This window comes from Zophobas morio, unplaced genomic scaffold (genome assembly GCF_036711695.1).
Source record: "Zophobas morio isolate AGI-343-1 ecotype UQ-CSIRO unplaced genomic scaffold, CSIRO_AGI_Zmor_V1 ptg000019l, whole genome shotgun sequence".
Classification (NCBI taxonomy): domain Eukaryota; kingdom Metazoa; phylum Arthropoda; class Insecta; order Coleoptera; family Tenebrionidae; genus Zophobas; species Zophobas morio.
Genome location: NW_026972124.1, coordinates 1,537,316 through 1,560,775, shown reverse-complemented (window position 1 = coordinate 1,560,775; position 23,460 = coordinate 1,537,316). Strand labels below are relative to the sequence as shown.

Sequence of the window (23,460 nt, the reverse complement as noted above, 5' to 3'; positions counted from 1 at the left end):
AATGTATTTAGTTAAGATTCGAAAATGTCAAATATTAGTCGAAATTTGAAGAAGGAAAAATTTGACTGTTACAAATGTTTTCTAAAAATTCTGAAAAAATTCAGGGACGTAGATCTCGACATGCTGATTCTAAAAATATAGCATATTGAAGGTCACGGATCAACATTTTCGAAAGAATCGGCATGAAATGCGAATTTTCGATAATTTCTAAAAATTTCGAAATTTCAATGGGCGTTTCTGGAAAAACGATTGGAGTTAACGAAAAAATGAGGCTGTAAGTGATTTCTGCGCCCCAAAATCTACAGGAAAATGGGTTTAGTTAAATTTAGAAAATCGTGATAAATGGGTCGAAATTCACTCGGTCGATTCGGACGTATTTTAATAAAACCAAAAAATAAATGGGGACAGATGAATCTGCGTTTTTGCTCATTTGAAGAGATACAACAAAAATAATGATGGAATCTTAATTCTGAGAAATCGGATGGCTTTATCGCAATACTACTTTATCTCAGTCTCGAGAAGTAAAATTTTAGTCGATACAGAAATAACGTTCTGAGTATATCTGTTTTGTAATTAGTTTTAATTTTTATGACAAATTCTGCGTGTTTTTACCAATAACAGTAAATAAAAACAATTTCAATATATAAATATTGTGAATGTCACATCTTCTCCAGTTTCATTTTATCACACAATTTGCAAAAATCATTTGATTGGATGGAGTTTTACGCGATCAAACGCGAACTACACGAAGTCTTTCACTTGTTTTATTACACATTTTACGGATCTCCTTTCATTTCGATTCTGAGTGTTATTGTATTTGCCATAAATGTGATTAAAATTTTGAGAAGTCATTAAATGCTTTAAATGTCAAGCGTCCTCAATGCGTGCGTAAAATTTTAAATTTCAGCTAGCCCTAATTGATGTACAATCTAAATTTTCAAAAAGGAGAACAAGACTTAAGATTCATTGTAAGTTTTTAATGAAGTTAAAATTATGTCAGACAATTAGTTTTTATTTATTTATTCACATCGCGAATAGTCAAAGTGACCGCACTTATTGTGAGAGATAATAAGATTTTTTTATAGAAGCACAAAGCCCATGGTGCTTGCATTATTGTAACATTTAATAATGAAGAGAATAATAATCACCTCCGTGCATCAAACAATAACATCTGCGATAAAATTTAGGTTACAAAAATGGTAATGACACTTGAAGCAAAAATTTCCCATGATTTCAACTCATTCTCCGTTAAAAAGTAGCTAAATTAAATTTGATAATGTCTGTGACTGAGAAGACAATCGTCGCTGTAAAACGTAAAAAATATTTTAATTAAGCGAGATTTATTTCCGAGTACTTTCCGTAAATTAGTAGGCACGTTTAAACTGTAACTGTACAGTACGGTGCGACAAATTCCGGCATATTTGTTAAGGTTAGGAGTAACGGACTCGCAAAAATGACAAAATATTAAAACAAAATTGACGAAATTACTCGGAAGTATCTAACCACAAATAGCGGATCGCTGTCACTAGGCGTTTTGCTTTTGACGAGATTATTTCAACGCTCAATACGATAGCAAAAAAGGAAACAGTTTGGAAAGCAAGACCGACACAAACTGGGAAAGTACTTCGCAAACCCGGCTCAAAAAATCTTTAAAATACTAAACACCCCGGCGATCGCTAACGGTACCGTTAGTACTTTCGGTACTGCCCTCGCTTTTTCGGCAAGAGTGAAGCCGTTTCGGCAAAGGTTGGCCCCGGCGCTTCTGCAGGAATTCGGCGCAAGAACAGTACCGGAGGGAGTAAATTGGACGCTTTGAGTACGGTATCATTGGTTAGGAAGTGGGTTAGCTGTTGGTAAACCGCTTGCATCGCGTACATAGTGCATGAAGCTTCTTCCGCGGCACAGACCTTCACAAGCCTCCGCAAGTACCACCGGCTTAGTACCACCCAAGGACGCGTCCGCGAACAATCTCAAGAAATTGACGGAGCCGCGGAAATAATACAAGCTTTGGTCTGCAGTTCCGAAAATTTTCAAAATGCGCGTTTTCATATTCGTCGCTATTCTGTGCGCAGTGCAAGTCGAGTCGCAATTTTGGAAGTACCCTCAGGAGTTCCTTTCGTCCTGGCTGCGCCAGGGGAAGACTGGGAGTGACAAAGTGACGACCGTCGCGCCTACCACTCTGAACCTTACCACGAGGGGGTTGCCGAAAACCACTCTGCCGGCGAAACGACCGACGAAGGCGAAAGGTACCACCGTGGAGGTCACCACGGCGAAGACGACAATGGTGCCCTTGACGACGACGAGGAAGATCAACGGGACGCTCACCACGAAACGAATTTTTTCGACGTCGAGCTTCGCCACAGAGACTAGTACTTTCATGGAGACCACGACCCACGAAGTGACGGTCACTACGGAGGAGCCAAGGGAGAATCAAAGGACACACGAGTTCTACTTGAGCAAGAGGGAAAAGCCACAAGTTAAGATAGCCTCGAACATCAGCCAGGTTAGTGTGATATATGCATTTTCTCAACGAAATGAAAAACTGGTTCAATTAAGTTTCAAACGGTCGATGTAAATAGCCCTTAATTGCTTGTATCTAGCGCAAAAAAATTTAATCAGGTACTTGACACACGTAACGGGTTTAAATGTTTAAAATTTACCGGGCTTACGGATTTATAATTTTTTTGTTGTTCGTGTTAATTAGTGTCTGGTCGAAAAATGCCAAGTTCGAATTGTTGTATTTAAGTTTATGCTACCGCTTCGACCGGAAATTCGAGTGGTGGTCTTTCGGTACTAATTTGAGAACGCTATAGTGTGGGAAGTGCATTTAGACGTTTTTGGCGACAAAAAATCACCGTTGATGTTTTCATTATCGCGGTTTCTCTAGCCATAACTCAGGTACCACCTTCGAGTTTTAGTACTGTCAAATTGCGGCCGAGGTCTTTTCGTGCGAATTTTAATGGAAACATCGATTATGTGGTTTCGCATTATTTTCCTTACGGTATGGACGTACGGGACCTCTATAATGCGAAATGATATAGCAAATCCGATGTTCAAAATCCGTCTTCACTTTCAATGCTTGTCTAATTCCTTTGATTCGTACGACAATAACCTTGCGAAAAATAGAAGCCAGTAGCCGAACAATTTGATAAGCTTGAATTAGCAACGGTTTTGCATAAAAAAGCCCCGTTATCTCGAGCACCATTCACAAAAATTTCCAAAATCAAAAACTAATTACGTCGGGAGGTTACAACAGAGTGGTTCCTTGATTAGGCACGACTGTGGGCGTAGGTTAACACCGGTGAGTATATCTTCCTTATTCAGCAAATCAATTAGTTTTGTGTAAAAATGGCAAAGCAAATCCGCAATCTTGGAACGGTCGGTTGTACTACATTAAATATAGGATGAAGACGAGGAAGTAGTACCCACATGTGTGGACATACATATTCATCATGTTGTCTAGTTGTTAAACGGCGAAAAATGGAAATCTGACAAAATTGTGATGCTTACATGCGATAAATTTGTTCGGTCGCTTCAAGATTAGTACCGATGCAGCTCAATGACCCAAGTCAGATCAACCACGACGGACGCTGCATGCCGTTGCCATTATGCTTTGATATGCATCATGGTAGGCTATGCAAATTCTAATTACACACTTCAATTAGCAGGTCCGGAAGTCGCACCAGACGCACTTCTTGATTTTATAATCTCATCTTTGAGATTATCACGCTACGATAACTGCACCTGACGTATTAATGCACCCTTTTCGCACGAGTGCGATAAAACTTCGATCGTCTTCTGGGTGGTACCACCCTGCCTAAAAGACGAAACGAACGCGTCGAGAAGAAAGGAAAATGTCACGACGTACACGAATCCGTATAATTAAGTGATTTGCTCGTCGTGCTCGAGACTCCATTGTGTTTGTTAAATTGTCAATAATCAGGTCGAATCTGACGCATCCCCGATTTGTTTTAGCCAAAATTTCGATTAAATAATAAGGTACCGCACGACTGATTATTTGGTACGTTTTGTTCTAATTGTAGTCACGTGACAAAGCAGTTTCGTTTCAGTTTTGTTTTATTCTAACTGCTCTTGCCATTTAGAACTTATCTAAGTCGGCTGTCGTGAATGAAAGTGAGATAACGCGTTTACGTTACACATTTTTAAGATTTGTAAAGAATCTACCGCGGGACGCAGATCACTTCCGTTCTTTTTCTGTCAGTAAGATTGTTTAAAGATAATTGAGACATTCGCGAGTCGTGAAAAAAACTTCTTACATCTCCAAATCAATCATCGGAAGCTGTCAATCATCATTAATAATAATAGGAGTGAATATAAAGGACTTCCAAATTAGATTCGTTGGACGATCTGTCATTTTTGATTCTCTTCCTGAGTTATCCATCACCAAATGATAAGTGTAACTTGCTCTCGAATCCTCTGACGAAAAAGTACCGCCTTCGGCTGCACAAAGACGTTCAGTTTGAATCCAGATTTAAAGCTAATTCTTTGGATTCTATTGTTGCTCCAGCAGCGATTATCGCGCCATAATAGTCATCCAAAGTACACATTAAAGTCAATGAATAACGACGAACTGTCCAAAGACATATTTCTTTGATTTACTTGTTAGTGATTTGGAATTAAAGTGCGTGCTAAGTAGAATTATCTATGTATAAATGCATAGTAGCCCACAGCGTTGAAAACATAAGCAATAAAACAAAAGTATGCGTTTGCTAGAAAGTCATTAGGAGATATCTTATTGTAGTCATAAATAAATTGTGGACAAGTGTGAAATTATGAAGGATTATGAACGATTACGGTTGGGAAAAATGCAGAAAGGTGGTACCGCCATAAATCCTTCGCTATTCTAAACAGGCGTAATTACATTTTTCGTGTAAATGTGGCTTCAGGATCATCAGTGGTATCTTTTTCTTCTTAATGCAGCGCGATACAGCGATAATATCCGGTGGTACTATTAATTAGGGCTGATTACGTGGAATTATACGTTGGACGCTTGTGATGCGTTAAAATCGAAACATGAGCGTTTATAAACTGGTTAACGAGAAAAAACCTTTAGAAGAAAAACAAGAAAAGAAACAAACGCAATCATCGGTGCATAAGATTGAATTCTATCGGGAAAAGAAATTATTGAAGATGGTGCATAATCTGTAATGATAATAAACGACATTGGTAGAAGATCTTTCCGCACCATTACACTTGTGCACTACCAAGTTCAAGTTCAAAAACCTTCGCTTTGGATATTTTGGTTCTTATGGGTATGTATTACCAACAAACAATCAATTTGTGCTTATTTCCCAGATCTACATAGCAAACCGCATGGAAAACCAACCGTTTGTTTTTTTTTAGGAAGAATGGCATAGATAGTTACGTGAGTGTATATTAATACCAGGAAGTCGATCGTCTATATGAACCGTGTCAAAGCAAAAGTGGTACTTTAAACAAAGAAAATTTCATTTTCCTCGTCGTCGAGCGTACACTCCAACGGATTGAATCCTCTTCGAATTGTCAATTTGATTACACTTTTTACGTTTTGTAATTAATAAAGCCACGATTTGTTCCGGTAAATATAAGTAAATTGCATTTTTCAATTAATTTTTTCGACGCTTGGCTGGCCTATGCAAATAGCGCTTTTTTCACTAGATAATAATGCAATTCAGTAAAGGTGATGGGTTTTTTGGTTTTTTGTCATTTAGCGTGTATTAACCCGAAGGCGTTCCGCAAGGTACTCCGTTCGTCCCTTTTCTGTGTTTGCAGCGACTTTTCGAAAAACTGCTGGTTTTGGTGTGACACTTTCGCTAGTGCTACTTGTCAAATTCCTGGAGCGAGTAATTTGCCAAGCGAGCGCGACGGATGTTTGCTCGATTACATGAGTTTTCAGCGTATGTGGTTAATTGTTTTAGCACAGTTTTTCTGCAAGTTGCAAGGTTAATTGCACGATTTATTTTTAGTAGTGTAACAAGGTGCGAACAAGACGATTCGTGCCTGGGTTACAAAATGAGTTTCGTGCTTTGTGCTGAAATTAATTTGCGATGGGCCGAACAGTTCTTTTTTGTAACACTCGCCCGTGTAACTATTATATTAGTAATTCAATTAGCATGGCGTATTGATAGTCATGTGTCACGCTTTAAAACGGGTATAGAAGCATGATATTATTTCAGGCTTAGCGCAATTAAGGGGCATGAACACTCATTTTTTTGTTTGTTAGGTTGGCGATGAAAATAATAAAAAAATTATAATTGAAAGTGAAAATTATTTATCGCGGGCATCCGCATTCTGTTGTAATCATTCCAGAACTCATTTCCCCATTCGCATATTAAATGTTATGACAGACATAAATTCTATTATAGTTCATCGTTCGATAATCACTCTAGACGCACTTGCTTCGTTAATAAAGCTAAAAGAAGTACAGGCGCCACTCGATATCTCAAGTTTCGCAAGGAAATTGTTGCATTCTTCAGTAGACAAATATTGGGTGCTTCTTCCTTCCACTGCCTCCAGGTAATGTTTAACGAGCAGTTACCAACTGCTGCCTGCTTATTAACACTCAAACAAAGGAGAATTAACATCGACATGCAAGATTATGCATGGCTAGTTTTTCTACGGTAACGTCGTTTTCAAGATATACACTAGAAGAATTTTTGCACTTCGTTACAAAACATCAGTTTGAACATGACACATGGCGCTTACACGTCACGGAGACCAGTTATCCACTTGACACGAGACCCACTAGTAATGATGAGTTTTTGCGAAAGACGGCACAATTATAGCGCAGTCTAGTTTTTGAGTAGGCGGCACACCGAAGATTGCACGTGATAAATTACAGAAAGCCCAGTTTACAGTTTCACAATAATGCTTGAAGTATAAAGTAACTAACGGTTAACGTACCTACATTAATTAAAGCAATTACTTTTGGCTATTTTATAACGTGCGAACAAAGAAGATAACTTTTGTTGCTTTTTTTTTTGTTTCTAATTCTTACTGTTAGTCAAAAATGTGTGACCGAGGGCGTCGAATCATGCAACCCTCTATACTTCGTGTCGTGTATCGTTTTTAATTGGGCTCCGTGCTGTGTTAATTGCCCGATTTAGAAGACTCCAAACTGTGTTCGCCTACACAATCCCGAATTTTTCTTGTCGCGTAGATTTCGTCGTGACCGATCGTCTAGATCTCAATCTGTGTTAATTCGAAAATAAAGTGGTCGAGCACAATTACTTTGAACAAATTGGAAGATTAATGGATATAATTCCACAAAAAGCAGTAAGGTCGTGGCGCTTCGTGAGAAAATGCTTTTGTCATTTATCCGGAGATAGTCAGTGTGTTTTGTCAAAATTGGGACGTAAGTAAGTAGGGCGTAAAATAATAAGCACTCACGTTTCAACAATGGTTAATGTAAACCGCAGGTGCTCGGAAAATCGTGAAGTACTTTGTGCGTTCTCTGATTTTTCACAATCCGGGCATAAAAGACGTTCATTAACGAGTATTAATGAATATTTCATATCTTTATGATGGTGATCGCGAAGTAGCGTTCCCTCTTTATGATCCTTTGGCAAATAAACTGAGCGATGGAGTAATTACCGTTCGGCATAGCTAAATTTACTTAATTATACCGCCAATGCGCATGTATGCGCCGCATAATGAGCTTATCTGTCACTTGCTGTGACAGTTATGATCGAAAGTAAGATTGCGGAATTTTATATTTAGCTCATTGTTGTGCATACCTACGCAAGAATCCGACCAACACCGAGATTCAGCCAATTACTATCATTTTACATAAATTACAGCATAGACGAGCTACACTCGTAAAAGTGACAGTTATTTTCTTGCGCGAATTTATCAAACTGCCACGCCGACACCTCGGGCGTTTTGAAACACAAAAATCGGGTGGAGACAGTTACAAGACGTGAGGAAATTAAGCAATCGATGAATGACTCATCAAAAGTCAATCCGGTACTGTGCGAGGGGTCAAAGGGCGCCGTCTTCTATACCAGTTTTTATCAAGTTTCAAGCTTCTTAATCGCTGTTTACCCATCGTTCTGCTAATAGTTTATGGAAGCTGTTTTTAGTTGCTTCTTTGTATAAAACGAGGCAGTTATCGTCATCTCGCAATTTCCTCTTAACAGGAAATTTTTACGAGAGAGTAATTTGTTTCTTATTACAATAATCTCACCACCGGAGCGGCAAACGATCCGTAGGCACTCCCGATGTTTAATTTAGACATGCAAGATATGTTAACGTCAGGAAGAGCTTACTACGAGACTATACTATGACTATACTTAAGCAAGGTCACCGGACTGCAATCTCACCAGAAACAAGTGATTTCATTGCGATATTTCTCGTCAGTTTTTAACTTCAATATGTAATAGTCACTATTCAAAAATGTCAAAACACGAAAAGTCCAAAATCACGCACCCATTCTCTCGCCACCAGTTACAATAATAATCATATTCACTCTATGTGGTCTATTGTTGTGACTTTTAACCATCATTAACCACGACCATGTCGTAACGGTTACTTACGGATATAAATTTCCATCAAACTCATCATTTCACTTATAGAGTGAACGCAGATAAATCAAAGTTAATAATTTAACCGTTTAGGTATGACGAATGTGACACTACAGTAACGCTTACGTTATTTGACGGAAAGCCATCGTCATATTTGTTAAAAATCATCATCTTATAAACTGCACTTATTAAAACACTTCCTAAGATCAAATTTATTTCCTTGCAGAAAATATCCTGCTGTCTCGTTTATTAAAGGAAATGAATAATCCGAAAGTCGTAAACATCAACCACTCGACGTACAGTTAGCGCCGTTTGCGATTATAAAATGTGATAGCGCTGTCTCTGTCTATCGCGTTCGCAATCATTTTCCATTTTTGGGAACACGCATCCGTTTTTTCTTTCCCGAGTAGTACCGTTGTCGGCCTAAATGTGTCAAAAGTGTCATAATTATGAAACAACAATGACTTCGAATTAATACGATGCGTGTCCACTAAACTACCACTTTAAAAACAATTAACTAATTTTCCACTTACAGTTCCTTTCGTTGGATGAATTATAACCCATTGAAGCTATATAATTAAGAAATATCAATAAGAAATATTTGTCCGATACCCCGAGACTTGTAATTAACGGTTTCCAGCAAATAAAAGCAAAACAGTACAGTGTGTCTCCTTCAAACTAGCACGTTTTATTAAAGTGAATAGTTTTGGAAGAACCTTTCATGACTAGCATCTGCGAAGCGTGTTAATGCAAAATGCAACCACTAGGTTGCACATCAAACAGTAATTTAATTTTTTATTACAGTTAAACACGAACAGCTTACACTGTGCCACTATGACCGATTTGAAAGGCACGAAAACGGGACAAATACATACATAATAACCTTTTTTAAAGTGGAAGGTGTTACAAAAACGACGAAACTGAAACAGTTGATGATGGTTATTTGTACTTGAGTAATACTAATAATAATGTCTTATTTAATAAAAGCGTGTAGAATTTTTACTTAATAAAGCGCAAATGGTTTTAATTTAGCGTGAATTGGTTGCTCTGTTCGTTGTTTAATAAGTCAATTTAAAAGCAATAATAAACCAATTCAGACGTGCAAGTTAAATGATAATGGGATTCGAACATTAGGTACTACTTCAATTTACGGAAAAGCTGTAACTAATAACGATCTAATTATTTCGTTTTAATCAATCATAATGCATAAAATCCTGAATCACGCACGGCTGATGTTAATTAAGTGTATTGAAGATACTTTATCGACCTTTAAACGGAATATATTATGTTCGAGATGAGTAACTTCAACTTCTCGGAGCTACGTTTTTCAAAAAAATTTCCATCTTAAGAGCGATATAATACATTAGAGTCCGACATCAATCTCTTTCAATCTTGGTGGCTCGTAACATCCAACTCACGGATAAGATATATAATAGTCTTTACTTCGATTGGTATTGTGTTCTGAAGCACCGTCCGTTAGTTTTGCGTTTCTAACAGCAAGAAAACGTGTTCCGACTTTTACTTTTTTCGTTTTCCTTTCTCACGATAACTGAAGATGATTCAATTCCGTGGCGTGACATTTCTACTGTTACAAATCACAAACTAACGTGCAAAAAGGACCTTAGATCGAGGTTCGCCTTTATGGCATATACCGTAAGGGCTACAATCCGTGGCGGTTTTGGAATCGGTTCTAGGCCACCTGCGTACTTTTACCAAAGCTGAAAAAATACTGAAACTCGACACGTTTCAGCAAGATTGGTACTAATTTTTGTATTTGTTGTGCGATAAAGGCGAGTTGAGTGACTTACCTCTTTGTGAACTTTCCGCCGAGATTTATTAGTCGTGTGATTTTATCATATATCCGTCATGTCGTGTTAAATCGCGATTAAGCTCACATATTTAATCTTCTCGTAGATTAGGTACTTGTGAGAAACCCCCATTGTCCAAAAACCCACAAAAAGTCAAATTATCGCAGTACGACGGCGATCAAATCTCATCCAGATTCGATTTGGTAGTAAAAATGGGTAATTTACTTCACTTTCAGCATCATTAACTTAATAAATACAGTGCAAGTTGTTGACCAAAAAAAACTGGTTATCTACCACATTGCTTTATAAGTGTCGGATTTAAAAGAACAGTACGCCATGAGCAAAATTGCTATAATTTGAGGTGTTTTACACCTAAGTGTGAAGCGTCATTTTTTTAAAAAGCCGCAAATTAAACCTTCCGCATATACTTAAAATAGACACAACTGAACGTAATTAACAACTAGCTCTGACTTGTTTTGCCCAGTGATCCTATGTTAATAGTTAACCGTTTAACAGTGGAAACATGAACGTGCACAACCCAGATCTCAGCGCATTGTGCTAATCTTGACGTTCCATTTATTCTTAATATTACACTCCTAACTTGGAGATATTTTTAAATTCACTCGGCATCTTAATAACAGTTAGCAGAGGCCACAGAGTTGCTAAAAATTTCAAATAATACCACTACATTCATTCCATCTGACGTTAAAACGACGTCCTCTTGACGACGAGCCCCACGTCACTTCTGCGCCTTATAAGGCCGGTTTTTAATCTCCACATCTTACATGTTGTTGGAAATTGCGTCGCTAGCATGTGTCCAAATTGTGTAGTTCATGATCAGTATGACTGCCCATTCACAATGGACATAAGACATAAAAACGAGCGCATAACATAATTTACGTTTTTGGTTTGTGTCTGGCTTATGTTTATCTACGTTCACAGTGGACAGAGTGAACTTTGTAAGAATTGTTAAACTGCGCAAACGCAGAACGGAATAACTCCCGGCTAAACATAGAAACGGCTAACCTCAAACTGAGTCAATCAAAATATCTAACCTACAATTTCATACGATATTCGAACTTGACAACTCGCAGTACAGAACACACTCGCAGTGAGAAGCTTTGATTATAATTTATATAATATTATCAAAGGTGTGAAGTGCCAACTGTCAAAGGGAATTCAATAACAGCATTCAAAAGTCCCTAGATTTTAACATAATTTTGACATAATTCGTGCACAAAGTTGAACTTATTTCAACTTTGTGTACGCACACAAGGATTACATAAAACGTTCATAAGCATAAGAATTACGTTCGTCCACTGTGAACAGGGGTACACGTTTTCCATCGTTTCAACTTTACGTATTTATGTAAGCTTTATGTACTTGTTATGCCTTATGTCCATTGTGAATGGGCAGTGAGAGTTGAGTAGACACTTCTAGTCTTTAAGTTTGGGAACTTAGGCACTTCTGCGATACCTTGACCACAAACAACCTTTGTTTGTGTCGGGCCGACCTTACCTAACTCTAACTGTTGCGGTCGTATGCTGACTCGTCTAGACTAAATATGGCGTCCGTGCGCTAAAAATGGCTGAATATTCTAACCCTTGCCATTTCCATTATTGTCAAAGTTTGTGTAGAAGTGAACAATTGTGATAAATGCTGTCGTGTTTCAGCGATTACATAAATTATTTGCAACAATGGATTTCGTGACAAAAGATTTTTACTCAAAATTCCCACTAACTGTAGTAAATTGTAAAAGTCCACCATATTGGTGATGTCCATGTCTGTTTCTAATTATCAAAACGGGACAGATTCGTTCGAAATAATTTCCTTGTCGTTATGTAGCAGATTTCCTCGATCTAATCGATCGCTTAACAGTATTGCCAATGTCTCGTTAAAAACTGGAAATAATTAAACCATATTGAATGACTGCACCTCAAACCGTAATTATAGCTTATGTATAAACATAAGAGACAAATCGTGACTGTATTGTCCTTGACGTAAATCGCGTGCGCATGCGTCGCTTTGTCATAGGTCAAGAACATACTCAAAGGATACGATTTTGATACATTCAGCATCGTGGACGATAAATCAGCGGGATAAACTCACGATAATATATTGCTTGGACACCGCTCGCCAAGCTCGGCTAATTGCCATGACAGCGAAAGCGAGCTTTAACAGCGGCGCCGTTCACTCGATCTAACCCCTTCAAAACCGAAAATTGTGAAAACAAAATGTCGTTTTTTGGTTTTTGGACTGCCCTTGTTATACATGGTGTTTCTAGGCGTCAACGACGCGTCCATGTTAACAAGACCATAACAAATCTGATAACACGGTGCCCGAGGATTGCTTTATCCCGATGCAAAAAAGACGTAATTGGCTCTCGTAATTTACATTTTAATAAGTGCATGTCCTTTTGTAAAGGATAATGTGATCGCCGTAGCAAATCGGTTAGTAGGGCAGTTTCGCATGCTAGAGTAATTTTATAAAAATGGTAAAATTTCAACGCGATGTTCGAGTGTGATGTTTTACGTTTTAATGAGTACAAACTCATACAAAATAAAATTAACTGTTTACTGTTACCCAGTTATTAACATGACATTCTGTGCGTAGGCGGTTTCATTACGCCCGAACGTACCTAATCAGTTTTCCTCTTGAGAATTAGGCCGATTTTTTCGAATCGGAGAAAGTTGCAGTGGTCGTAATTAAGGATAAGAATCGTGATTTTCTTCATAAAGCAACAATATAAGTTCTTATCCTTATATGATGGTGAATGACATGCCGGCATTCCGAGAAGCACACTGCTTGTCAAAAACTCATTTATTTTTTAAATCTTGTCTCGTGCTACAAATTATGTACCCATTGTAACCAGAGTAACTAGGGCAGAAACAAATTCAACATATATGTCGATTTTTTGTCGCGTCCGAGAAGAAAGCAAAATTAGACACACGGCTCGAAATAGAAGGAAATTAAACTTGCAAAGGACGTTGGCATAACTGGACCTAAAATTCAACGACACTTGCTTCTAATGATTCGGCTTCTTATCCTTCCTCTTAAATTTACAGTTATGTGAATAAATGCGTTCAGGATTTTGTTTTGTAGGCACCTTTATGTACCTAAATTGCTACAATTCACTCAATTATTTTTTTCTATATTGGGTGTCGTAATTGGATTACTGTTTTTTGAAATTCCAATCATTACATTGGTCACGCTTGTTAGAACTTTCGAAGTATGCACGAACAACGAAAGAAAAAACATCTATAACTGTATGCATATATTGACACAGAGAATTTCCTCTTCGCTCAAGTATTGGCTTCTTCTTATTAAAAAACACTCGAGCTGAGAACAGATGCGAAAGTAATCATACAAGAATCGCAAATATCAATCTACCTATTTATTATAGTCAGATATAAAACAAATTTATCCTTGTAGTCATTATTTATAATAGCTTTGACAAATAATTCGCACTTGTGTGTACTATAAATCAACTTCTTTTTACTTTATCGAGCGAATAAGTGATAAATGACACTTAATAAGTATTTCGAAAAAAGTGGTTATGCTTATCCTCGATATTTACATTGTAAAGAAACTGTTTAATGACATCCTTTATATTTATTGACAAAGCTTGCTTTTATTCTACCTTTTCAAAATGAGTACACATAACCTACTAGCACAAATTCATAATGGACTCATATTTGCTTTATCGCATTAGGAAATTAATAAAGATAAACACGTCTGACTGTAAACGTTGACCGAAGTTTACGACAGGTAGCCACTAACTTCGCCTTCCTTTAAAAAAAAAAATCGAAGTAAAACGCCACCACAATCACGGTAATAACACTTTTTCTGGCGTTTTTGCTCGAGAGGCGTTGACGTAAACCCGTTTCGCCGGAAATAACACCACCTTGGATTAGCAATTACACATTGTTGTCATCGCAGTGAAAACTGGCTTATTTACATACTCGAGCAAAATAATCACCCAAAAAGTAATCCTTAATAACTGTCAGACGTAAGAAGCTTGGAAGTTTACAATTTTCTTAATGATACATATCCGATATGTATTGATATTCAACCTGCTGCTAGAAATATAAAAAATCCGATAATATAACAGCGAACGACGCCTGTGGCAAATCGGAAGTCATTAAAAGGGAAATTTCAAATAATTAAGATCAATGTGGCGGAATATATCAAGAAAAAGCACTTCCTAGATAACGGACGGTGCGACTGTCATTTGTTTTAGAAATTTTCAAAGCGTGGGAAATTAGGCTGCGAAGGAAATCCTCTTCAGGTTGACAATATGTTAAGTAGCGTCAATAAACATTAATAACTAGTAGCAATTAAAGGTACGAGGTTAACGATCATCTTTTCTTGGCGAAGTTCTAATCTAATCTACAACCTCTCCAAGAAAAGAGAACTTGAATCCGCGCTGACTTTTCTTTTTTTTTATTTGACATTTTAGACGTTAGAGGTGGTGGATTTTGCGAAAGGCGGCACAAGTGTAGCAACAACCCGCGTTTGGTATAAGCGGCACGCTCTGTTACAATACAAAAGCGACTACTATCTTCATTATACCCATAATGGGTGATTTTATAGTTGTGGTGGCGTATTTCGTGGAACGTTCTCCTATAAATGGTTTATTAAAAACGGAGACTTTTTATTATCATGAACGTGGAACACATCATTGCCTTTTTGCTGAAACAGATGACTCATCACAACAGTATCTCTCTCTTCGCTGTTTTTCTACAAAAAGATTTACATTAATTATTAGTCTGGAGATAGAAACCACATAAGGTAATCTTGTCTCTTCTCTTCCAGTAATTCCACTGTAATTCACACGGAACAATCGACGATCGTCGTAAATTGCCACGCGTAACAACAGTAGCCGGTGTAATTGATACCTACCACTTATTATTATTACAACAAAGAGACCGTCAGATTGTCGCAATTATTTCATGTTTCGCAAACCGTTATGTGGATAATTGCTAAAACGCGTAGTTTGTAAACCTAAACTCTGCGGGACACGCTGATTTTTTTTACGTGATTTTTATTTTACAGAATTTGCTGCCCTTGCCGGCTGGCGCTAGCGCTGCCTTGGTGAAACCAACAAAGTACCATTACTACCCACACAACCAACACATTTACCTACTTCCGGAATGTGCAATCCAGCAAGTAAGTTTTGGAAACTCGTGGATTAGTACATTCAAACACGATTTTTACAGGTTTGTAATGCGGTGTACGTCAGGTTAAACTGGACGCAACCTCTTTGTGCTTGTCCTTCGAGATACAGAGATCCTTGCTCTGCGTCGCTGAATTCGGACGATCTGCATACCACCGAATTAATGATTGACAGAAAGTCGAGGGTAAGTGGACGTTGAAGCAACATTTTTTTGACGACTTGGTTAAATTTAGTTGTCGGGAAGTCGGTTTTTGTCCTTACTTAGAACTATTAGCGTGCCTATTCACGTTCTATAATCTTCTTAAAGCGTTGAAATGCTATAATTTTATTGCTAGAAAATTGGCGCACATTGTGAGTACTCAATTCTTGAACGGACGTAGTGATTATTGCGAATTTATAATTGTGATGGCGAGTAGGATTCGCAGAACAAATCCTACTTATTTCTCTAGCATAATTATGTTTTTCCAACAGAGCGTCTATTGTCGTTTAATCTCCTGCTTAGAGTCAGACAAATATGTTCTAATTATCTCCTTAAGGTTAATTACGTTGAACTATAAATGTGCTAGAGGTTTTCATACACTCGATACAATCGCGAAATCTCTAGTTGCAATTATATTCAATGAACTGTGTAAAATTACAGCTGCTTCTCATTTCCAAGATGTAATTTAAAGACAAACTATATCGCAACGAAGCCCAGCTTCCGCTCACTTTGATTCAATCAAACAAAGAACATCTTACGAAAGTTTTAATTTTCTAAAAACGGAACTTTCAACCACAAAAAAACGCTGGTCCACAGTACAATAGATCATATCTGTAAAAATTTCTGTGCACGATTTCTTGATCGGAATGCAGCTATTGTACGGCAACGTTAAGTCCACGCTCTCAAGTGACATTTTCAAATAAAACAATCTCCGCAACAAATCTACCAACTCCTGTCGTTTCTACACATTTGCGACGCAAATAATTAATATAACTATACGGGCACGTTTTCCGGCGTGCGTGGGCTCTAATATGAAATTTTATCGATTGATGCACCATTCATCATTCAAGCGACGTGTCTACGGTCACAAAATATATTTTTCTGTTCCAGCGTGCCCTCACTTTGGTAAAAACCTGCGAACCCACGTCTGAAATGCGAGTTTGTCGTTCTCCTCGCGATTGGTCCCTTCTTGCTCTCCAGAACATTCGCACCGGTAAATCACACTATTTGGTGATTTGTAGATGTCCCGAAGTGAGCGTTTTGGGTAAGTTTTCAAAAGTACCCTTTACGAATTACCTATAATTTTGTTATTACAGAAGGTCCGATGTCTCACGATCAGCCGACCTATGCCAGTGTTCCTGGTATTAGAGTATATGGTATGATGTGCGTGGACACTAAACGTCGTGGACGACCTTTGAGGACCTCCCGATCGGTGGAAGTCCCTCCGTTCCCGTGGGATAAAGCAGTCGAGTTAGCTAAGTCGGCACTATGGGATTAAATATGGCGGATTAGTGTAATTGTGATTTAGCGATTTTTTATATGTAGACATGAGGAATTTTAAGCAATTTAGCTTGTGTTCGTCCTACTTAGCAAATGCTGAAAGTGACTTTTTTTAAAGTAATTTAGTGATGTTTATGGCCATGTTTAAAATGTGTGTAAGTAGTGGCGATTTTTATCAAATGCGTGTAAAAATTGGTCGCTACTTTCTAGGCGAAACCGCGTTTCGAAAATGGAGGTTTTTAGAATGCCGTTTAGTACTTTTTTAAACATGGCTATATGTGGGTTAATACACATATTTCTGTAGCACGACTGTCTAACTTTTGGTGGAAGGTTCTAACAAGTTATTTATTTATTTATATTATTTAGATTATTTGAAAAATACTCTGCTTTTATTTATATTTCTGTATATATGGCGCGCTAATAAAGACATAACGACATATACTTTTATTTTTACTTACAGAAATTTGAAATACGCGCCAAATACTGACTGTTGTTGACGTTATATGCAACCAACATTACACTTATGTTGGCTACAGTAAAACGTTATTTTTGACACTCCGAATTATTGAGTCCTACTGTGTCATAAAAGATTTACATTTAAATGTAAAATAAATAAAACGCTGGTTGTTCACATCATGTTTAATAACAAAAATAGTAATAATAAATATACATATAATCTAGAGTAATCTCCAATGAAGAAATTGTCAGTAAAATATATTTCTTGATTGCAAAGTTTGTGAACTGCAGAATATAGCTACATCTTTAACAATAATTAAAATTTCAATGACTTAACGCAAGTTTTTTATCCAATTGTGACTTTTAAACACTCATATAAATACAATACAATAAACAGAGGCCACCAATTGCATAACAAACTTGACAGAAAACATACAAGGTGAAACTTACAATCAAGCTGACAAAAATTTGTACTTTTAATATCATAAATAAATTTTAAACAGTACATCACAAAATAGCAATTTGAAAAATATATGCTAACATTATCACTTTCTACTATCACTAAAAAGGGAAGTGAAGCTATAAATTATTGAAAATAAGAAAGCAATTTGAATGTGTTTCCAGTCATCCCTTTTAAGATATAATACAATTCGGTCTGTCACCCAAAATACCATCGATTTTTTCCATTTCTGACAACAACATGTGGAAAATTTCAGAAGCAGACTACAAGAAAAAAAAATGTCACAGCAATTTTTCAAAAATTAAGACTTACAGCAGTTTGCTTAGCTGATGTTTCTAGAAAAATAGCGTTCCAGTCTTCAGCCAACTTTTTACCTTCCTCATATGAAATCATGCGTTCCATATGCAGATCAGTTTTATTACCTACCAGAACAACCGGCACTCTGAAATATCAGTTTAATTTAATCACAATGATAACGACCATTCTAATAATAGAATAATAGAAATAATAATAATGTAAAACGCACTGGATCTTTCCGTTGAGATCCTGTAGTTTATGAAAAATTGTTCCCACTACTTCAAAAGACCTTATATCTGTTATACTGTACACTAAAACGTAGCCATGAACATCTATGCTATATTGTGATGGGAAGAGAGTCAATTCGTCTTGTCCGGCCGTATCTACCAACGTAAGCTCATAATCTTGTGAATTTATCCTCACAGTCTTTGTAAACGCTAAAACGTTCAGGCTTTCAGGTAAGTTTTTCGTTCAGTCTTTTACTTACTATTTTCGATTGTAGGGTCGTACGAATCCACAAACTGCCCATCAACGAACTGAATACTAAGGGAAGACTTACCTAAAACGTAAAATTAAGCGTCCTTTTCGCTCAATGGCTGCAGAACTCACCGACAGATCTGTACCCCATAACCGCAATTTTCCGCTGCTTACACGACATTTTCACTTCAAGACCTTAATTTCCTATCACATGTACGAGATTTTTAAATAAATAAGCTAATTTAACTCAAAAAACAACCGAAAATCAACCAACACAGAAGAATTTTTTAGTTAGGTTACGGCATACTATGACAGGCAATTTACACAGCACACTACTCGAAAAAAAATTTTTGCGTTTCATAATTTTCAAAGCGGTTTATTGTTTGCCTTTTTTCTTTAATCACATTTATTATTGCCTGGATGAAGGTACTTGTAACTATAAATGCGAACTGAATGACAGTGCGCACAAAAAAATGAGAAAAAGGACCTATCGGGACATGCTTGTAGCGAGGGGTGGCACAAAAAGACGGAAACTAAATATTAAGAAATAAAATAGTCAGGGGGCATTTACGGATATTACAAATACGGGAAAATAAAATTTCAAACCCTTTAATTAATGAAATTGATTGGATACAGGTTTCGATTTTATCGACACTAGTACCAACGTGAACGGGGTTACGTTGGTGGCAGTGATTGTCATAACCTAGAAATTTTGTTCGCAGTGTAGATGGACGTGTCATCTTTGCAATTTCTATGTTTTGAGCAATTTTAATGATATTTTTAATTGTTAAAAAAATTTATCATCAATTATGTTGACTTCGTCTCATGTTTCCAACAATGGTTCTTATTCTAATGACCGGGGGGCTGGATTTGAGACCGAGTTTGCGGTCGATCCAGCCTCCGGAGGATTCTTCCATACAGATTTCAAAAAGTAAGTTTTCTCATTATACGACACGTTTTACGCTTAAATGTCGTAGGCACGATGACCTCAAAGAAATGCTTGATTCTAATAAAGACAGCCTCAAATTGGAAGCAATGAAAAGAATCATTGGGGTAAAAATTAAGCTTTTTTTTACAAGTGCACACTAATTTTTGTTTCTTAGATGGTTGCAAAAGGTCGAGACGCGTCTATGCTTTTTCCAGCTGTTGTTAAGAACGTCGTTTCTAAAAACATTGAAGTCAAGAAGTTGGTTTATGTGTATTTGGAAAGATATGCTGAAGAACAGCAAGATTTAGCTTTACTTTCGATTTCTACGTTTCAGAGAGCTTTAAAAGTAGGAGTTTTTATAGCAATTATGTTTAACTAGTGTCAGTTTATAGGAACCTAACCAACTGATCAGGGCAGGAGCGTTGCGGGTTTTATCCAGTATAAGGGTCAAAATGATTTCACCCATCGTCATGTTAGCAATACGAGACGCTTCGTCCGACATGTCGCCTTATGTGCGCAAAACCGCAGCACACGCCATCCCCAAATTATATGGGTATGACTATGTCAATTCTGACCAATCACAAGTAACACAAGCACGCCTCTTTCACGTGGTGCCTTCCCATTCGTTGCAGCTGCTTGTCAAAATCACGTGATTTATTAAGCCACAAGCACATTTCTCGTCACCCAATTAACTACCTTTTCATTTTTTTTTTATAGTTTAGACAATGAACTTAAATCCGAACTGGTTACCATCATCCAGAAACTCCTCGCGGACAAGACGGTCCTCGTCATCGGCTCGGCCGTGATGGCCTTCACTGAAGTTTGCCCCGAGCGCGTCGACTTAATTCATCAAGTGTATAGAAAACTGTGTGCCTTGCTCGTCGACGTGGACGAATGGGGTCAAGTGACCATCGTCAACATGCTGACTCGCTACGCTCGCATGCAGTTCGCCGACCCTAACCTACACGAACATGGCGATGACTCGGACCGTCCGTTTTACGACTCAGGGTCCGATTCCTCCGAGAAGCCCGCCCCCACTCTCGACCCCGACCACCGCCTCTTGTTGAGATCCACCAGGCCTCTGCTGCAATCGCGCAACGCCGCCGTCGTCATGGCGGTGGCGCAGCTGTACCATCACGGCGCCCCCAAGAGCGAAAGCCTCTTGGCGGCGAAGGCTATGGTTCGGCTTCTGCGGTCGCACGTGGAGGTCCAGAGTGTGGTTTTGAACGCCATTGCGTCGATTAGTGCGCAGAATAAGGGGATGTTTGAGGCGTACTTGAAGAGTTTCTTCGTGCGGACTTCCGATCCGACGAATATTAAGTTGTTGAAGCTTGAGATTTTGACGAATCTGACGACGGATTCGAATGTTTCGATTATTTTGAGAGAACTGCAGACTTATATTTCTAATAGTGATAAGAAGTTTGTTGCGGCGACGATTCAAGCGATTGGGAGGTGTGCCTGTTCCATTAATGAAGTTACGGATTCTTGCCTTAACGGATTGGTGTCGCTGTTGTCAAATAGAGATGGTTGGTTTTTGGTGCACCATTTTATTTTATTGGTTTTTTCTTAACGTCATTTTGTAGAGGCTGTTGTTGCTGAAAGTGTAGTCGTCATTAAGAGGCTCCTTCAAACACAAGCTGCCGACCCGAAGGAAATTATCACTCATATGGCGCGACTTCTCGATAGTATAACTGTTGCGCAAGCGCGAGCTGCCATTTTGTGGCTGCTTGGCGAACATTCCCAAAAAGTGCCGCATATTGCACCCGATATTCTTAGGAAATTAGCTAAAACGTTCTCTGACGAGGTATATAAAATGTTTTTTTTTTGTACCCGTAAACATAACCTATTGGTAATTTTAGCATGACATAGTTAAATTACAAGTGATGAATTTAGCCGTGAAACTGTACATAACAAACTCGGAACAAACTTCGCTTTTATGTCAATACATTTTTAATTTGGCGCGTTATGATCAAAACTACGACATTAGAGATAAAGCAAGATTGCTTAAGCAATTTATCCCTAGACAAGAAGGAAAAATCACTTCCTACGCAACAAGAATTTTCCTAGCGAGTAAACCGGCACCGTTATTACAGTCACAGTTCAAAGGTGGGTGTGGTTATAAATAACCAATAAGTGATCGATCTTCAAATCACGTGAACTGCGAGTTGTTTAAATTGTAGATCATGAAGACTTGCAATTAGGTTCACTGTCGCATTACATCAAACAGAGAGCAACCGGTTATGAACCTCTTCCACCTTTCCCTGAACACCCGCCACCTAGTGACGTCAGAAACGTCGAACCAATCGTAACAACTGAAGATTCCAAACCGTATAAAAAATCGGATAAGAAGAGCAAAGACATGTTTTTGTGGGAATCTGGGAGTTCGCGTGGTGCTAGTAGCAATAACACTTCTGGAAGCGAAGATTCGTCGAGTAGTAGCGAAAGTACGAGCGAAGAAAGTGATAGTCAGTATGAAGAAGAATCATCAAGTGAAGAGTAAGTCGTTGATTTGGTAGGTGAACATGTCGTCAATTTTGTTTTAGAAAATCGGGAACTAAATCGTCTAACTCGAGCTCCAGCGAAGAATCAAGTGAAGAAGAAAGTGAAGATGAAAGACCTAAGCACGAAAAATCGCAAATATCAAGACCAGAGCCGCCAAAACCAAAGTCGAATTTAGATTTACTGCTAGATTTAAGCGATCTTGATAGTTCTATTCCTGTGATGACACCATCCCTGGGTGGGTTTTTGACTCCAAGTACCATAGTCAGCGTCAACCCATTACTCATTGAAATAATTCCCGCAATCTACACTCACACTAAATCAATGGAACTAATTAATAAAATCAACGGCAGAGGATTATCAGCTATCTATAGGTTTACAAGGTCACCACATATATTATCCCCCAGTATGGCAAACATCAACATCATGTTCACTAATAACATTAACGAAGACATAACGGACATCCGACTCGGCAAAAAGGTTGTTAAAATAGCGTCACTTTTTCGTCTTAATTGTCGTTTTGTAGAACTTGGGTATGGACATGTCAATTTACGACTTCGCAAACATCCCAAAGTTGCCGCCAAATGGGTGTTTGCCAGCAACTTTAGGGATCGATTTTAACGATACTATACAATCTGCGAATTTCGAAATAGTGTGTTCATTAGGTAAACCTCCTAATTTTATGGCCACACCCATCAGGATCAATGTTTTAGGAAACTTTACTGTATGCGTGAAACCGACAATAGGCGAACTGATCCGACCCATAAAAATGGAAAACGTCGTTTTCTATGAAAAACAATCAAAGTTGGGCGGGATGAACGAGCATGTTGGGCATGCAAAGTGTGTTAATAATGTTACAGAGAAGGTGTTAGAGTGTACAAATTTGGGCGTTTGCGGTAACCCGGATGGTGATACGTTGAGGTAATGGTTTCCACGGTATTACTAACAAGGTTACTAATTTTGTTTATAGATTCGCGGGTCAGACGCTGAAATCGTCGAATTTAATTTTGGTTACAATTACAAATCAAGAAACGATTATAGTTAATTGCGAAAATATGGTGTTCGGGTCCGTTCTGCTCAACGAACTGCTACACAACTTGAAGACATAATCTCAGCTTAAACATATATGAAACATTATATTCTTACCTTATGTACTTTTTTTTTTGTAACGAGAAATACTTAAAACATAATGTGCACCAAGTAGCCGCTTACAGTTCTAGAGCTTCCTTTGTCGAGTGAATATTATGTTATTTGTATTTTATGCACATGTAAAGTTCAACTTGTTTTTTATCCTTTCAAATAAATATCTAATTGAATTTTTTGAAATTATGCTTAATGTTATTACTGCGCATGCGCG

At 37.9% G+C, this 23,460-nt stretch overlaps 3 protein-coding genes across 5 annotated transcripts; 2 read left to right on the top strand and 1 right to left on the bottom strand.

Annotated features, from left to right (window-relative positions):
* Positions 1 to 1,849: 1,849 nt before the first annotated feature.
* Positions 1,850 to 17,425, top strand: Dsx-c73a (doublesex cognate 73A). Its single transcript, XM_064058893.1, has 5 exons — positions 1,850 to 2,503; positions 15,386 to 15,499; positions 15,550 to 15,690; positions 16,597 to 16,750; positions 16,803 to 17,425. The coding sequence occupies exons 1-5, from the start codon at positions 2,036 to 2,038 to the stop codon at positions 16,982 to 16,984; spliced, it is 1,059 nt and encodes a 352-aa protein (XP_063914963.1). The 5' UTR covers positions 1,850 to 2,035; the 3' UTR covers positions 16,985 to 17,425.
* A 185-nt stretch (positions 17,426 to 17,610) lies between these two features.
* Positions 17,611 to 19,309, bottom strand: LOC135131246 (GTP-binding protein Rheb). Its single transcript, XM_064058894.1, has 5 exons — positions 18,809 to 19,309; positions 18,687 to 18,758; positions 18,429 to 18,636; positions 18,215 to 18,344; positions 17,611 to 18,165 (listed from the first exon to the last, which is right to left on the bottom strand). The coding sequence occupies exons 1-5, from the start codon at positions 18,855 to 18,857 to the stop codon at positions 18,076 to 18,078; spliced, it is 549 nt and encodes a 182-aa protein (XP_063914964.1). The 5' UTR covers positions 18,858 to 19,309; the 3' UTR covers positions 17,611 to 18,075.
* Positions 19,310 to 19,379: 70 nt separating this feature from the next.
* On the top strand, positions 19,380 to 23,429 carry LOC135131244 (AP-3 complex subunit beta-2). 3 transcript variants are annotated; one of them, XM_064058890.1, is made up of 12 exons: positions 19,380 to 19,607; positions 19,654 to 19,729; positions 19,780 to 19,950; positions 19,997 to 20,157; positions 20,322 to 21,130; positions 21,188 to 21,408; positions 21,464 to 21,710; positions 21,794 to 22,100; positions 22,148 to 22,583; positions 22,630 to 22,768; positions 22,817 to 23,024; positions 23,074 to 23,429. In XM_064058890.1, the coding sequence occupies exons 1-12, from the start codon at positions 19,486 to 19,488 to the stop codon at positions 23,210 to 23,212; spliced, it is 3,036 nt and encodes a 1,011-aa protein (XP_063914960.1). In that variant the 5' UTR covers positions 19,380 to 19,485; the 3' UTR covers positions 23,213 to 23,429. The 3 variants fall into 3 exon arrangements, with proteins under 3 accessions (XP_063914960.1, XP_063914959.1, XP_063914961.1); XM_064058889.1 differs by having other exon boundaries at positions 19,381 to 19,607; positions 21,785 to 22,100; XM_064058891.1 differs by lacking the exons at positions 19,380 to 19,607; positions 19,654 to 19,729 and having other exon boundaries at positions 19,861 to 19,950; positions 19,990 to 20,157; positions 21,785 to 22,100.
* Positions 23,430 to 23,460: the final 31 nt, after the last annotated feature.

What these genes read in the sequence shown, in the direction of transcription:
- Dsx-c73a (XM_064058893.1), top strand. Translation starts at nt 2,036, where the DNA reads ATGCGCGTTTTCATATTCGTCGCTATTCTGTGCGCAGTGCAAGTCGAG. An exon ending in CGGAATGTGCAATCCAGCAA is followed by an intron (nt 15,500 to 15,549) that starts GTAAGTTTTGGA and finishes CGATTTTTACAG; the next exon opens with GTTTGTAATGCGGTGTACGT. An exon ending in TCCCGAAGTGAGCGTTTTGG is followed by an intron (nt 16,751 to 16,802) that starts GTAAGTTTTCAA and finishes TTGTTATTACAG; the next exon opens with AAGGTCCGATGTCTCACGAT.
- LOC135131246 (XM_064058894.1), bottom strand. Translation starts at nt 18,857, where the DNA reads ATGTCGTGTAAGCAGCGGAAAATTGCGGTTATGGGGTACAGATCTGTC. An exon ending in CGACCCTACAATCGAAAATA is followed by an intron (nt 18,637 to 18,686) that starts GTAAGTAAAAGA and finishes TGAACGTTTTAG; the next exon opens with CGTTTACAAAGACTGTGAGG. An exon ending in CATCAGCTAAGCAAACTGCT is followed by an intron (nt 18,166 to 18,214) that starts GTAAGTCTTAAT and finishes TTTTTCTTGTAG; the next exon opens with TCTGCTTCTGAAATTTTCCA.
- LOC135131244 (XM_064058889.1), top strand. Translation starts at nt 19,486, where the DNA reads ATGTTGACTTCGTCTCATGTTTCCAACAATGGTTCTTATTCTAATGAC. An exon ending in GCCATCCCCAAATTATATGG is followed by an intron (nt 20,158 to 20,321) that starts GTATGACTATGT and finishes TTTTTTTTATAG; the next exon opens with TTTAGACAATGAACTTAAAT. An exon ending in CGAAATAGTGTGTTCATTAG is followed by an intron (nt 22,769 to 22,816) that starts GTAAACCTCCTA and finishes TCAATGTTTTAG; the next exon opens with GAAACTTTACTGTATGCGTG.